The following is a 16,651-nucleotide window of genomic DNA, read 5'->3' on the forward strand; positions in this document are numbered from 1 at the left end:
AAGTCATCGCTTGTACCCTTCGCCCGCAGTTTATATAATCAGCGGCTATCAAATTAGAGCCAGGTATCAGACTAGCTTCATCTTGTAGCTAGGAACGCCTGACTGAAAACAACCTTGAACACCATGAAAGCATCCAGCGTGCCATTTTCTACGTGCGAAAGAGATTTTCTCCTCGAGGGAATCAAATCGAGAAAGGTTTACTGCACCAGATTACCTACTTTTGCTTTTATTTTCCCTTTATTGTTGATTAGAATAGACTTCTAAAGTTTTTTTGTATTAATAAACAGCGCATAGATGGACGCGAAGCCTACGACTACCGGAAACTCAGAATTTTATTTGGTGTAGACAGAGGACATTGCGAGGTTCAACTGGGTGAAACAAGGTACAGCAACAATTCATTCTGGATGGTTCTGAGGCATTCCCTTTCTATAAATTGGTCGCAATCTGGACTTGTGTTATAAACGTTTTGATTATTCACATTAGTAGATAGTGATAATGGAAGGAACTGAGTGGAATACAATTTCGTCTGGAATCGTTCCCGCGATTTCAATGGCTGGGTAAAATAGTTATCAGTTAATAAATCGCCAATCAGAAAGGAAGGACGACCAATGACTTTAAAGCGGATGTATTACATTACAGTGAAAAGTGGAAATACCTAAATAAGTGGACCAGGGCCAAGGGTTTGGGCGAAACTGTTTAAGGGGAGGATAGCGCCTTCCAATAGGTAAATCGCTACTCAGCAAATTACACTAGGCTATCCACTGGATAATCATTTTTCCAGTGGATAATGCTATCCGCCTTTTAAACAACTGCAATGCCAAGTGCAAAACCTCTCTTGTGAAAATGTATTATTCAAAGGCTCTCAATTTTTTCACCTTTGTTTCTAAACAGATGCACAGAGTATCTTGGGAATAATTTATTAACCCTTTGACCCTTAAGAGTGACTAGAATCTAATTTCTCCTTACAATGCCATCCCAGAATCAAACATTACTGACACGAGAATAAAAGAAATGATCACCAACTAAGAAAGCTCTTAATTGTTAAACAAATTCTCCTTCTCAGCACCTTAGGAAATGTATGGTGAACAGTATGGAGAATATACTTACTGATGTTAGGGTGTAAAGGGTTAATTGGTGCCCTCAGACTTCTGATTGTTTAAAACAACAGTGAAACATAGGCACATATATTTGTCTTGGATAGGGTTTTAGCACAAGTGTCATGTGAAGTTGTTCAACCAAAGCCAAATAGACCCACAGAAGGCCAGCTATTTGTCAATGTGGAACTTTCACCAATGGCATCACCAGCCTTTGAGTCAGGAAGGTAAGTTAGATATTTCACCATCAGGAATGGCAACAAAGCAATTTCTCAGTACAGCATCAATATGATACACAACACACAGACAGATGATAACAATAACAATTATCAACTGACAAGTTTAAATTGTTTTAAAGCCAATTCAGAACTAAAATAACAAGGAGTGTACTACAGATTATAAATTTTTAATATCCTCCTTGAATATTCCCTTACATCCTTTTTTAGAATGACTGAATTTGGCACTGAACTTAACCGATTTATGGAGAGGTGTTACGTAGAGTCACGAGCTATTGATGTAGAATCTCTATGCATTGTTGCTGGTGAAAAGGTTTGGATTCATTAAACTGAATTACATGTTTTGTCTTGTTCTCTTTATTCTCAGTTTTATAAAGACACTCTCCATTACAGAATAATGTTTGTAATGAAGTCACCAAAAGTACCATTTGTGTATTTTTATATAGTTTATTGTCACTTAAAATCAATAAATCACGCACTCTAGTGAAATGAATATTGATCTTGATTGTATCATGATAGTGATTTCTCGTTGAATACATTTATTTTCTAATTATCATGATTATTACCAGGAAATATTTTGTGTGACATAGGTTTGGTCAATAAGGGTTGATGTGCATGTATTGGACAATGGTGGTAACATTGCTGATTGCGCAAGTATTGCTGCAATTACAGCTTTGGCTCACTTTAGGTATGCTTGTTTATCAAAACCTTGAAATTGCTTTTTTTGTTGAAGATGTCAGTGCTTTTTTTCATTGTGATTATAATCAAGATCATAGTGATAAATAAATGTTTTAAATAAGTTGCTTAGGTGGTAACCTGAAGAAGACTGACTCAAAACACTCTCAGTGATTTTCATATGATAGCTTGATTTATCAGTTGATTGGGACTCCAAACAAAGACAAAAATGATTAAAAATTCATTTGTTAACTAATTTTTGGCATGAATTTTCCTTTTAAGCAAATAATCATTCTTCCAAGATAATGTGCCCAGAAATCAATGTCTTATCTTGTCTTCAATGCTCAAAGATTTGAATTTTTTCAGTTTCAACCAAAGAAATTCACAAAAAACCTGCAAAAACTCTAAAATTTTGACTTTTTTTGTGTAACAAAAATCAAATGTACCCTTGACCTGATCTCAAAAAAGTATTCCCTTGCTTTTCTAGGCGGCCAGATGTGTCTGTTATTGGTGAAGATGTCACAATTGTAAGTGTTCAATTGAGGCAAGGCACAAAATTTTATTTTCAATACGGGATTTATTTTCAACATGGAAAAAGGCTGATAATAGACTAGTGTATCACTTAGCAGTCATTTTTAATTTCCTGGGATAAGACTCTTTTTCTAAGACTGCCCAGACTCAATTGTACTGGTAGCTAGATATACAGGAACAAATCTTTTCATCTACAGGTTGTTGCTATATTATGAAGATCAATCCCAGTACCAATGATAATGATGATCATTATGATTTTAATTTATGAACATTTTTATTTATGATAGTGATTATAAGTAATTCTTATAATGATGTTCATGGCAATAAAAGTGCTGATTTCAGGCCTCATAGCGATAATGACATACTCTGCTCTGTCTTATTTTATCAGCACTCTCCAGAGGACCGTGATCCAGTCCCTCTCAGTATCCTTCATATGCCTGTCTGTATAACATTTGGCTTTTTCAATGAGGGGTAGGTAGGGTAGGCAGATTTCAATCTGCATGTGATGATATTTTGGAGCATTTCTACGATAATTATAACATTCAGTCAAACCTGCCTTAAATAACCACTCAGACTGTGGGACATATGCTATGACTTTAATAAGACAAACACCTTGGCTGGCCTTCAAGGGTCACAACTTTTGTCTTTGTTGTGTTTCTGAAAAGCTTCTGTGCAATTTTTTACATGTTAATTTATTCTTCCGAAACAAAGTATGAACTTTGAAATAAAAAAAAAGATTCCAGAAGCATGTGTCCCCTAAAGCTACTCCAGGGAAATCAGCATTCCCAAAATTGATGGGAATTTAAAGAAAAAACACAAAAACACTGCAATCATTTTTTTCAACTAATGATTCAAATATTTTTCGCAGGCAACAGTTGCTTGTAGATCCAACAGATAAAGAGGAAATTGTAATGGATGGGAGAATGATCATGGCAATGAATATTCATCGTGAAATCTGTGGAGCAGTGATGGGTGGTGGAGTTTCATTAGAATCTGAACAGGTGCATTTATTCTGACTGATACCAGTATTCTCCAGAAGTGCAGGCAGTTAGCATATTTGCTAGCCACTCTTTTCTGAAGTACTGGCTTCTTTAGTTAGACAAGTACCAGTGTCTAGAACTGAAGTAAGTTGATATTTAAGTGTGACTGACCACTAAAAGAAATCTGAAGAACACTGCCAATATTATTCTTTCCAAGATCTTCAAGAATATTTACTCTGCCAAAGGATTTAAGGGATGGTTTTTAAGGATTTCCACCCATAATCATCTTACCGAAAACTATCTCAATCTCTTTCAAAATGTTTTGACTAAAGATTTTTTGTCCCCACATAAATCTCAAGGTAATGGTAGATATCCTTGGCAATACCAGAGATCCTACTCCTTAACTTTTTCTTAACAATATCTTTTTAATTTTTATTTTTTATCTCAAATTTCAAACAATAGTATAATTTTCACATTAATTTGGCTCATTGTTACCTTGAACAAATGATTTAGAAGAGAAATAAAAAAAGCCAGGACAATTTTGTTCCAAAAAGTTTGCTTTGTGAACAACAGAATATGAAATGATCATCATGTTGGTTATCTAGATCCTGAGATGTTCCAAGATTGCATCAGTTAAGGTTACTGAAATTGTTGCTCTTATACAAGAGGCACTGGAGGAGGATTCTAAACAAAGGTAAGTGTGATGATGAAAGAGATATTAGAATAAGTCTTCGAGCCCAGTGTCTAGTCAGAAACTGGTAGACCAGATAACCCTTTGACGTCTAAGAGTGACCAGACATTTAGGTCATGAGAATAAATTAAATAATCACCAACTACAGAATCTCTTGATTATTACATAAAATCTCCTTGTCAGTACCTTAGGAAATGTTTAGAGAACAGTATGGAGAATAAGTTAACTGATGTTAGGATGTAAAGGGTTAAGTAATCAAAAGGAATAGATTGTTAACATTCCAATGATAATTATCAAATGATAATTTTTGAATGTTTAACTCAGTGTGATCTATTGCTCCAAGGGAGCAAATCACTGAGTGAAACAGCAAGGATCGAAAAGCACCAATCAGAGCTGTTGAAAGAAAAAAAAAATAATAATCACAGAAGAGCATCATGCTTTATAAGATCATGCATGACTAGTCGACCTCAACGCCTGAAGAAGACTAGCAGTATGCAGTTGAAATGTCACGATCTACATCACACGTGACTACACCATGAGACAAATGAAAAAAACTTAGATTTTATTATTACTCTTAGAGCACTTTTCAATGGATTATTTTAAAACCAGAATCACAGTTGCTACTGACAAAAGCCAAGCTTAACAAGGTGGATGTCAGGAAAAACCAATAAGAAGTCAAAGTTGAAGGGTTGAAGTTTGAGTGACCTAGTTGTGATTTGTGTAAGTTTTGAGCCCAGTAAACTATTTCATGGACTGATAAATTTGCACTTTTAATTATTGTGTGATATTTCTTTTTTTCAACCAGAGCTCTTGGGAAAACAGGATTGATAGAATCAGATACAACACCGTCCATTATTACTGTGACATCAGCTGATGAGTCTGAGGTGGACATCAGTGAAGCTGTGGAAAAAGTAACAGGTACAAATTGGGGAATTACCCCTTAGGGAAGCAGGCATAATTTAGTGACAAAACAGTGACGAGACTGCTTGCATCCCACAACTGTGGTCCTGGCTCAATTTTCATGCCTGGTATTAAATGTGAGTCAGACTTCTTACTGATGCTCAAATTTACTCAAAGGACTTACTCCAATTTAAGGTATTTTCCTTGTGCCACCGAAAAACACAAAATGTTTAATGCACCAACTCTATAGATGTGCCTCAACTTAGGTGTAGTTAGTTCTCTTGTTTTTCGTTCTAGCAGAGTCATATTGCTCAGAAGAAGCAATTATTAAATAGGTAATTTCCAAACCAAATCGCATACTCCAAGAATATTTTATGAACATGTATAACATAGTCCAGTCATGAAGTGTAAATTCTCAGCTGGAAGGAGTGATTCACAGATTCAGATTGAAACCTAAAGCAGATTTGTGATTAAAGAATGAGCACAAAATGGTTGGCAGTGAAGACTGTAAGGAAGGCAAAGAAAAGCTTAACAATTAGGCAGTGATAAACTAGAATCGTTTTAGAGTAGGTATGGATTGCATAAAAGCAGCAGAAAGATGAGGTAGATGGAAGAATTTTAGCTGTGTAAGGAAAACAGTTGAGCAAGCTTGACCTATGATGAGACTCAGACTTGAGAATGGTATAAAAGAGTTATACATTATTTTACTCTTTACTTCACAGAAAGACAATATGATGATATGACAGCAATGGAAGAAAAGTATCCTTTACAAATAATTTGTCATTTGGAAATTATTCTCACTGTATAAAATCAAACCAGTTTTTAGGAGTATTCTGTACTGTACTGCAGTCTTCATAATCTTTTTTTTTTTAATTAATGATTTATGTGCCATTGTGAGATTCTTCAAAGGCAACTGTAACCTTTTTTTTTGTTTCATTAAGCAAAAGTACAAATTACAAAGAACAATCTAAAAGAGTTACTAGACTCCTTGACAATGAATAATCTTGCAGTCCATGGGAAGCAAAATTGAAGGTAATTTGTTATTGGAGCAATTTGCGATTGAGTGTCAAAAATAATTCATAATTACTTTGGGTTTGCTTTTCTTTGCTATATAATTGGTCCACAAAATTTTACTATCTTTTCAACCAATCAGGTTTGAAACTAAAACCAAACGTGACTTGGTTATTGGCGTTTTCCCACCCTATGGGCAATTCGCTTATTTTTACTTTGTGTTCTCATTAGCGGCTCACTATGACATTTTCCAGCACTCCAGATCTCAAATTGATTTTGGAACAATGAACGAAAAGCCGCCTCTCTTAATAGAGCGTATTTCGCGAGAGGGTCGTAAAGCAAAGGCAAATAAATCACAAAAGCCAATCAAAGGAAATGAAAAGATCACGAGGAGCCAATGAGAACGCAGATTAAAAATAAGCAAACTGCCTGAAGCGATGGAAAACGTGAGTGACCAGGTCACGATTGGTTTTAGGTTTGATTCTGATTGGTTGCTAGGATGACGCGAGTTTCCTGGACCAATCACCGAGCGATGTAAGCCAAAGCAACCCCGGAATATTTTTGACTCTCAAGTGAAAATTTTTCTCTGCATCACTGCTTAAATCCAACCTATATTTGTGTATTTGTGAGTTGGTTTACTTTTTTCTTATTGTTTGCTTCTGACAGGGACCGGGAACTGCTCAAATTGGCGAAGGAGGAGACAATTCTTGGATCGTTTTAGATGAAGAAGATGGAGAAATGGAAGAAAGTGAGGAGGTTGAAATAACTGGAGAGGAAAGAAATAGTGAGTCTCCGACACCAGAATCACAGCAGAAGAATGGCAGCAAAGGTGAAGAGGGAAAAACGTTGAACTTTATGCTTTATATTCTGATTTTCCTAAGGCTATCGCATAGACCAGAACTGATATTAAAATCCTTGTCAATCAAGACCTATACGCCACAGTGAACCAATAAGGTCTCGAAATGGCAATGTAACATATCCTTCTCGTAAGCGAGGGAGTGAGACGACTAATGCCAGAGGCAGAAAAATATGTAATCATCGGCAAGCGCGCGAAAATATGCTTATGGTTCCAAGCGCGTAGAAAATATGCAAACAGTGCTGAGCGCTGACGGATATGCAACTTCTAGTAGTGCCAAGAGTGGGAAAGTGTGTCACTGGTCCATGTGCGAGGCAAATATGCAGCCAATGCTGAGTGCGGGAAAATATGCAATTGGTGCGAAGTGTGGATATATATGTAACCAATACTAAACACACCGGAAAACATGCAACTAGTGCCAAGTGCGTTGAGACATGCAACCGCCAGAAAGCGCGGGAAACTATGCCGCTTGGTACCAAGCGCGAGTAAACAGCGTTCGAGCACGTGAAAAATAAAAACAAACAGGAAGAATTTGAACCGAACGAAGCCCAACACAGAAACTACTTTTAACGATCTCTAGAGCTCCTTACTTCGTTTTGTCTTTGTTGCAGTCGTTCACTCCATCGTGGATAATGATGACAGCGAGGAGGAAGACGTTATAATACTGACTGCCGAAAGAAGTGATGTGATTCAGAAGAGGTATGTTTGGACTAAAAAAAAAACGGTTACAGAAAGGCAAAGTTATAAAACTATTTGTGAATTCTGTTTTTCTTTTCTTCCATAGCTCTCAGCCAATGCGTACCCAGGAAACCTTAGGTTTGAGTGGGGCGTTGAAAAGTGACAGCGGAAAGAACAGTAACAGCAAAAAGAAAAAGAGGAAGAGGAAATCTGGAAACAGAACATCGCAAACTTCTTAGTGATTTTATTTATAATCAGTATTTGTAAATAGCTATTAGTCTTTTTCTAAGCAATTAAAAATCACACATAGTCCATATAAACCGCCTCCTTGATATAATCTTCGAATGGACTCCTGTTGACATCCAGCGGAAGGGCGTGGTGGGGGGGGGGTAGAATGTGCATATGACCACTTCTTCATTAAGAGAAAAGTGATAACGCCATAGAGTATAGTTCAACCTGTCTTCGAATTGGAGTAAGACGTTATTGTAATGTTCTTATTATTTCAGCCAATCTCCAGAAACCTTGAACTTAAATATGAAGTTAACGCGGGCACTTGAATTTGAGTTGAAGTGAACACTCGTTCTTCAATTGAGTTTTGGTTTTTAGCCTTCGGTTATGTCGAATGTGTCGCTTGTTTTTGTTGGGAGTCTGAGACATGTGGAAGGCGTTATTTACAGTTAAATGTTTATATTCAATTTGATACATGTATCAGACCTTTAAAGTCAGATATTAGACTTGAGCTCTTTGTTTGAAAAGGATTTTTTAACACCGGTGTTATCATAGGCGAGGCGCCCCAAGCTCACTTGAATCCATGGTAATTTAGTATTATAAACTGAGTTGATAAAGAGAATTGGCCACCGAAAAGAGTTTAAAAGCTGAAGTTTCGAGCGTTAGCCTGGAAACGTCTGCTTTTAAACTCTTTACGGTGGCCAATTTACGTTATCAACTCAGTTGATAATACTAAATTACCCTGTTATACTCTCTCACCGACGCAGCACCACAGTTTCTTTACAAACTTACCTCCTTTATTCACTTGAATCCTTGTATAGTTTTGCGCAATGCATTGTAAAACTTAAACCTACTCTCCCATTAAGTTTGAGGCGCCTGTAGTGTTTCAAGTCTGTTGAGTGTGTTAGATTAGAGTGACCCGTGACGAGCGATTTTTGATATGAGTCTCGCGATCATTAACATCACGAGAACATCGACCGATCTGCTTACGACAAGCCAAACTTATAATGCCTGACTGAGAAAAAACTTCTCACTTGACTCAGTCTTAGAGTGACTCCTACACAGGTTGTCGAAACGGTTTTAGTCACTTCTACCGACAACGGTCCTTCTGAGGACTCCTCACCTGAGGGATCAGACTACACAATCAACTGTTATACCACCAGTTTCAAATCTCGTACCCTAAAACTGACAATGGAACTGTAGACAATAAAACAAATGAATGTACACTTGATTTATCAGTCAAACCTCTCTCAGAAGGACTCCTGTCGTCGGTCTTTAAGGTTTTCGGCTGGTAACTGGAGTTTACTGTAACTGCTAATGTGCAGGGCGCTCACCGCGAAGCAATAGCATTTGATACGACAACCACTCTTCCAGAGATCAGCTGTCACAACCGTTCGTGGCCTCTACTGACTCCATGCTTTAGTTACCTTTACTATGCTGCAGCTTGAGAACTTTGGTCCATCCAGTACCATTCACCCTAATCTGAATGCTTAGCTACGTCATAAATACTACTGATACGTCATAAACAAAAACGATGGTTTTGCATTTGACGTAACGACAGAAAGTGCGTACACGCGCGCGCGTCGGGAATTTTGACGATGACATCGAAGAATTCTCATTATTTAGATGCCTTGCAGTACTAAAACTCGTGTGAAAGTTATCAAGCCTGGTGAATTGGATGATGTCCGTAGACCTGTGAAGGAAAATTCGGAAAGTGCCCGTGAGGGAAAAGCCGAGAATGGAGAAGGGCGTTCAGTCCTGTGACGACTCTTCAACTGCGGAACGAAATCTAAAAAGACGCGTGTTATCAAAGTGAGATCAGGTAGTGCAGCTGTGTCGAGCGTAGATGGAGCATACTGTGGTCCAGATTAATACATGTAATGATGTGGCATTTATGAGGAGACGAATAATGGTTTTAAAGCGCCATGACAAGAATCTTGTGGACGTAAAAATGGTCTAGCTTTTTGTTAGGGGTTCTTTCTGGCAGACAGCGCGCGAGAAGAAAGAGTTCGATTACTGTAAGAAACGCTTAATATGCGTTCTACACAGGGAAAAAAGCTTACTCTTAACAGTTACTTAGTTATTGAAACTGTCCTGTTCACTGATTTTATCAAAAGGAAATAGAAAACCAAAAAGGTGAGCTTCACTTGCAAGTAGATGAAAGGAGGAACATTTTAGGTTTTCTATTTCACTAACTTATGCAAAACGTGTTCTTATTTCGAAAGCAAAGGATAATTTATCCCAACAGAAGTTGTTCCTAGTTTAAAATATGTAGGGTTATTATATTATAAATCAGTCTTGCAAAGCAGTCATCATTAAAAAAAAAATCAATTATTCTGCAAGCCTCGGTAAATATGAAAGGTAATACCTTTAATATTTCCGTCTAGAAAGAACAGAAACATTCTAAATTACTTTAGTTCTAAAACCGTCATGAATTTGCAGTGAAGGCTTCCATTTTTCAGTTTTCGTAGTTTAATCCCAGCTTAATCGCTAAAGTATCATCAAAACAACTGGTGTAACACAAATAGGTCGGCCGCCATTGAATAGTTCTCCTGCTTTTAAATTATTCCTCGGCTTCCACTGCTATCTGGCTTGTACTAGGAACTACATAGTCTCCCCTTCTAAAAGCTTTCATCTCCTCATCGTATCTCTCTCTATCTTCCTTTGCCATTTGTTCAAACTTTTCCTTCTCTTTTTCTTCCATCTTGGCCCACATTTCACCGAGCATTTTAGCTCTAACTCTCATTTCTGGATTTTCTTCTCTCATCGCAGCGCGTTTGTCTTGGCAGAAAAACATGAAGGAAGACCTAGGGGAAATACAAAATAAATTAAGCGTCAGCTTAAGTTGGGTTTCGAAGAAGAGAACTGTGAGTAATAATGAACTAATCAGAAATGAAACAGGATTACGTGAACCTTTTCACTGAAACTCATCCAGAAAATAAACCACTCTGCAGAAAACTGATCCAAAATGGCGCTTTGGTTAAATTTGAGTCGTACTAAAAAAAGTTTTTGCTTACATTCATTTTCTCAAAGGTCTAAAGTCGTCAGCGGCGTACAGATCCGAATTTTTTTTTAAAATGTGAGGAATCATGCAAGTCGTAGCTCAGATAAACTTTATAAAGCACAGCGCTTTATCACTATACAAACTTGACCAGATTCAGTTTTCCGGATAGTGTAAATTCATACTTATGGAGAAACAGCTGGAACGGATGCTTGTACTAAGTCGACATGAAAGTAGCAACTTTTATTTAGGTTTAGACTTACATCCACTTCTTGGGTTGATTTGGATCCTTCATCTTCTTCTGCTTTCGAGTTTTCCTTTCACTACCTTCGTATCTCGGCGGTGTGTAATTAGCCATTTCGTTGTTATACCTCATCCTGTCCTTCTCTGCGGCCTCCACAAAACGTTTTTTCTCCTCCTCAGTTAACTTCTTCCACTTTTCTGCACAGGCCGGTATAAACGCTTGCCGAACTGCTTTATCTTCTTTTGTCTCAGAACTGTCGCCTGTAGCTTCGCTTTGTAATTTCTTCATCGCCTCGGTTTCTTCCTTGACAAAAATATTGTAGGCACTCATTTTCCCTCGGGGCTTATTTGGGTCTTTGCGTGTCGACATTTCGTACTACAAGTTGATTTGAAGGAAGTGTTAACTATTCACTGCGTTACAAGTTTTATAGATAGTTTATAGTAAGCTTAAAGGAAGACCGTAAGCGAAAACTGACAAGCGCGAACCTTCTGAAGCTGACAACCTCTGCCGAGCCGAAGAACGCGAGTGATTGGTTTACTTTTCCCGCTATTTGTTCCCTGTCCTACGTGTGCAATTCGTAGCCTCTGCATGGAACCACAGGCTTCCCAGGTGTTGGGAAATGATCGTGGAAAACCATCCCTATAGTTATCTATAAAATTTGATTTACAACATCTGACGATTATTTGATCAACAACTTCTTGCACGTGGAATATGTGATCAGTTTAATTCTGCTAAGCCCTTTAGAAGACGCCTTTGATTTAGATTTGGGCCGTATTCAGTGCTCATTAGAATCTACCACTCTAGGCAGGTACGTGTTTCGGACAAAACAAAATGGCAAGATGAGAAATGGCTCTCCTTTCTGGTTGAAATTTGATCTCAGTCAAAGGTTTAAATATAAGAAATGATACTCGTGCGTAAGTACCTCCAATAACTTTCCCCCACCGCACCCCTACTTGAAAATACAAAAAAACGAGAGCGAAACTGATTGACTGTGAGGCAATATTCTCCAGTACGAAGTACATGTAAGTCAAACAAACAATTTGATAAGATGCGATGGTTGATAATCGAGCTGACATGTACTACTCCATGGATAAACAATACTATTGATATTGCGTGACGATCGAAAAATCGGCTGGAAAAATGCGCGCAAAACTGACTTGGCATCTTCTTCATTGTTCAACCATGTGACATGACGTCACTCGCATGTGTACAACAAACAGGAAAGGAGCGATTTTCAAGATCGGCGGTAAGCTAATGTGTGTCGGGGATTGGCAGTAATGAACGGCTATCGAAGCGAACAGGAAGAACAAAGCTCTACTGTCGGGCAGATTTGCTGCCTTGTCGAAGACAACGACCGCTGTAAGCGACCAGCCAGCAACGCAAGCTACTCCAAGCGAATTCAGAAGACAGTTTCTCAGAGAAAACTGAAGTTGGCTTTGGACGTAAACGTAAGCGAAATTTTTTCCGACTGAATCCTTTCACAGATCCGAGGTTGCTGACCGAACTGTAAGTTTTTGTTTGATAGAGCTGGGATAATTCGAATTAAATTCATTGTAAACCGGTTTTATTTCAGGCAAGACACATCTATATTTGCGAGCATCACAAAAATATGATTCAGAGCGTTCGCAGCAAGAGAAAACGTAAAGATTCCGACGATGAAGCGGACACAGCTGAGGTAAGAAGGACAACTCTGTGTTTATCTTTTTAAGCACCTGGAGTAATTTACCCTGCTGTTTGCGACGGTTTTCCTTACCATTCGTGCTCAAACTTGTTGGTTACGTGTTTGATATTCTTAGGAAAGATTTTGACGTGTTCTCTTTCATCTCGCACAGGTCGATTTCTGTCAATTGCAGGTGAACACTCTAAGAAGATATAAACGACATTACAAGTTACAAACCCGACCAGGATTGAACAAATCACAGCTTGTTGAGGTATGTATGGTTGAACTGAAGAGATTTTTATATTTTTGGTTCGAAGCCTGGATGGCAAAACACTCGTTGTATCATCATTACAAATGTCGTTAGTCACCTTTTTGTTACGATAAACGTAATTCGATGTGAGCTAACAAATTCAAATGTCTTTTTATCTTTGAGTAGTCCCTTTTAATTTGGCTTAGTTCGGATATTTGAAGAATGTTTCTTTTTCTTACAAAGTACGAAATTCTAGAGAAAACTCGTGCTGTACGTGGATTTCTACCCTCCTCCCCATAGAAAATGCATTCTTGTCGGTCGATACTCCTCTGGGGGAGTGGAGTAGGTCGGAAGCTATACTTTGTCCTTTACAGGAGATTTAACCCTTTAACTCCAATGAGTGACCAAGACAGAATTTCTCCTTACGATATCTATGCAATATCATGCAGACAAGTGATGAGAATTAAAAAAATATAAATTATGGGATTATTAATTGATCCAATATCAAATTATCCAAACTAACATAATGAGAATCATTTGACAAACACTAAGGAGAATTACTAATGAGATCTTGGGAGTTAAAGGTTCATTCTAACTTTCAGTGCTCATAAAAAAAGTTTTCCTAAAATTCAAAATTTGTTCAGAAGAAATGGGCAAGTTTGACTGAATGGACATGTTAGTGATTTAAACCAAAAAAAAATTCTCAACCAAAATTGTCAAAATACAAAATACTGCAAACCCTAGCAATGTTATCCAGTTAATACAAATATCATCATTTTCCTTTTTGCTGCCATGTTTTAAGGAGTCCCAGATTTTCATATTGTTTAAGGGAAAGAAGAATTTGATGTTTTTCAGTTAGTTATATCTTCTGGTTTTCATTTTGTTAAAATGGATTCATCAAAAAATTTTAGAGATTTCTGGAATTAGGATTATTTAGTATTGATCATGGTGCTTTTGAGTGGTCCACATGAAAGGCTTAGTCCTTCCTTAGTATATCTTTAGTAGCCTCTTCAGTGTATCTGTAGTAGCCTTGCTATTTTTAAAAAGTACCTAAATCATTTTTTTTAAGGGAAGCTTATAATTTATAAGAATAGCTCGTAATGTTTAGTGCTTTAAATACTTTAATTTTAATTTTGTGTTGAATTTTAGACTTTCATTTCTTTAGATTGTAGCTTAGCAAGGAAATTTGTTATTATAATTATTGTTATTACTAGCTTTGTTGGAATTTTAATCTTAGCTGTTAATTGTAACTTAATGTTAAGTGCTTTTGAATATTTTATAGTCTTAGCACTATAAAAATTCTTTTTTTATGTTATCTTTATCAGTGTAGCCTAAATATTTTTAATTCTCCATTTTCAATTCACATAAAAACCTTCCCCATGCCAAACAATCTCTATCCTTTCTTGTTATATTCTTAATCCTAAGTTGTTTACTTCTCAAATGAAATGTTATTTGATGGTGCATCTCTTTCTTTGATGAAATTCTGGTAGTTGAACAAATGTTGTTTTAAACATGTCTTACATGAAGCTTTGTTTTTATTGTTTTAAGACCATCCAGAGACACTTCAAACAGATTCCATGTCCTGAAAAGGAGACAGTTACTTACTTTATCTACATGATCAAAACCCACAAGAGCAAGTTAGACCAAAAACCAGACAGTAACTGAAGACAGATGATCTCCCATTTGCTGTAATCTCTGTATAGAATTTCATTTGAACTTGGAGTGAGGAAGATGATGTAAACAAATATGTTAATGTGTAAATACATTAGAGTGGTCCTGGTGTTGTAGATATGTATAGGTAAACGTTGAGGAGATCAATGCAGAATGATATTATGCTGAATCATAATTCTAGCATTCTCTCCAGGGGTTTCATGAAGTTTTGAGCTGAATGTCAAAAATTGCAAAGTAGGAAGCTAATTAAGGTTTAATTGTTACCCTAGTGTTGTTAATTTCAGAAAAAAATTGGTGACAAATTTTCTTAACATGGGGAATTTCACCTTTTTTCCAGGTTTTTTTTTTATCTCATGTAGAGTTAGGTTTTCCATCAGTGTGTTACCAAACTTACAATGTTAATCAGTGCTCCAAGCCGTGACCAATTTGATCTCTCTACTTCAAAGAGAAAAATACTTAGGCATGTAAATCTGCTGCTCAAGTCTCAAATTTGAATTCCTGAATTACTGTGTGATTCTAGTGTAATGTGAAAGTAAGATAGACATTAAATACCGTTGTGTGAATACTCTGTCATTTTTTTTAAGGTGGCACATAAACCTCTGACACAGCTAAGGTGTGTTTTAAACAAAAAACCTGTTTATTGCATCATCCGACATGCACATATTTTATTTCTTTTTCTCCCATGGGGGGGACCTAAATATTGTTCTGCCAGCTATTTTGACTCAAGATTGCTAAGAAGAAACAGAATAGCACTTAGCTTGGGGCTCTGTTAACAGCTGTTGATTACATAATTTATTTTCAATATTAACTCAAATGTAATAAATTACGTGAATAAGATTTCCCTGTATTCAGAATGTGTCCTACATCAGTTGCTCTCATAAATTTGTGTGAAAATAAATTATTTTAAGTTACATATCACAACCAGTCACCTTAGTACAAGGCTCTAATGACACAAGACTCGCCAGTCTGTCAGTTTAAGACTTTGATGCTGTTACAGTTACAAGCTAGTGTTAAAGTAGCAGTACACTCCAAGATTTGGAGTTTATCATGGCAAAGTTCTAGATAGGAGTTGAATGTTTCATTCCTTTATCACAGTCCCATGGATATTAACCATTATCAAAGTAACATTCAAAATGTCTTTGTAATAAGTTTCTTTTTGAATAAAAATTATAGTAGTGAGTGCGTTTTTGTTGTAGTTAGAAAAATAATGTGTTTGTTAATTTAAATTACAAAGCATGTCCAGTAAGATTTTTTCATACTTATGATACAGTGTAGTAAACTATATACTGTCAAGGACTGAACCCTTATGTGATCAGTGTGCATTTTCTCCCTACTGTTCTTTATGCATTAACATTTCCTGTGGTGTTGACAATAATGATAATAACCACAATGTTTTTATGTGCGCATCTCAAGCCTTGATGCACTTACATGTCACCTATGAAATCAATCTCCATCACAAAATAACTTAAACACTAGACAAGTAAAAACATATAAGTAACTCTCATAGCTTATGAAAGAACTTATGAAATAAAAATTTTGAAAGTTGGCAGCTTTGAAAGACAAAACTGAAAAAGCACTTTTAAGAGAATTGGGGAGAGTATTCCATAATGTAGGTACTCAAAAGGAATATGCATGTTAACCATAAGTCACAGAGTTTAGGGTAAGAATAGTAATATGCTTTTTTTAACATTCAAGAGCCTTTTAGTTGGTGATCATTGACTTTGTTCTCATGACCTTAATGTTTGACTGACAAGTAAATTCTCGTGACCTGAATGTTTTGGTTTGATTTAGGGGTCATACTGTAAGGAGAAATTAGATGCTTGTCAGTCTTAGGGGGAAAGGACTAACACAGAAAACTAACACTCTTATTCTTTTCAGTTTTACAACCACTCACTGCATCAAAACAATCAAAGTGAATTTAAATATATAAAAACCTATGATGATA

At 36.7% G+C, this 16,651-nt stretch overlaps 3 protein-coding genes across 3 annotated transcripts; 2 read left to right on the forward strand and 1 right to left on the reverse strand.

Annotated features, from left to right (window-relative positions):
- The first annotated feature begins 89 nt into the window (after nt 1–89).
- Nucleotides 90–7,961, forward strand: LOC131789699 (exosome complex component RRP45). The gene is made up of 15 exons (XM_059106862.2): nt 90–195; nt 288–382; nt 1,202–1,321; nt 1,541–1,643; nt 1,921–2,018; nt 2,493–2,532; nt 2,925–3,007; nt 3,405–3,537; nt 4,122–4,210; nt 5,013–5,125; nt 5,830–5,866; nt 6,118–6,139; nt 6,785–6,947; nt 7,586–7,673; nt 7,759–7,961. Exons 1-15 carry the CDS (start codon nt 124–126, stop codon nt 7,889–7,891), a joined length of 1,389 nt encoding a protein of 462 aa, XP_058962845.2. The 5' UTR covers nt 90–123; the 3' UTR covers nt 7,892–7,961.
- A 2,200-nt stretch (nt 7,962–10,161) lies between these two features.
- Nucleotides 10,162–11,632, reverse strand: LOC131789745 (high mobility group protein B2). The gene is made up of 3 exons (XM_059106922.2): nt 11,611–11,632; nt 11,145–11,500; nt 10,162–10,687 (listed from the first exon to the last, which is right to left on the reverse strand). Exons 2-3 carry the CDS (start codon nt 11,492–11,494, stop codon nt 10,444–10,446), a joined length of 594 nt encoding a protein of 197 aa, XP_058962905.2. The 5' UTR covers nt 11,495–11,500; nt 11,611–11,632; the 3' UTR covers nt 10,162–10,443.
- A 696-nt stretch (nt 11,633–12,328) lies between these two features.
- LOC131789697 (histone deacetylase complex subunit SAP30L-like) lies at nt 12,329–15,886 on the forward strand. The gene is given in 5 exon segments (XM_059106859.2): nt 12,329–12,374; nt 12,377–12,573; nt 12,699–12,800; nt 12,958–13,056; nt 14,584–15,886. Coding segments are annotated over 5 exon segments (561 nt in total). The 3' UTR covers nt 14,701–15,886.
- Nucleotides 15,887–16,651: the final 765 nt, after the last annotated feature.

This window comes from Pocillopora verrucosa, chromosome 14 (genome assembly GCF_036669915.1).
Source record: "Pocillopora verrucosa isolate sample1 chromosome 14, ASM3666991v2, whole genome shotgun sequence".
Lineage (NCBI taxonomy): Eukaryota > Metazoa > Cnidaria > Anthozoa > Scleractinia > Pocilloporidae > Pocillopora > Pocillopora verrucosa.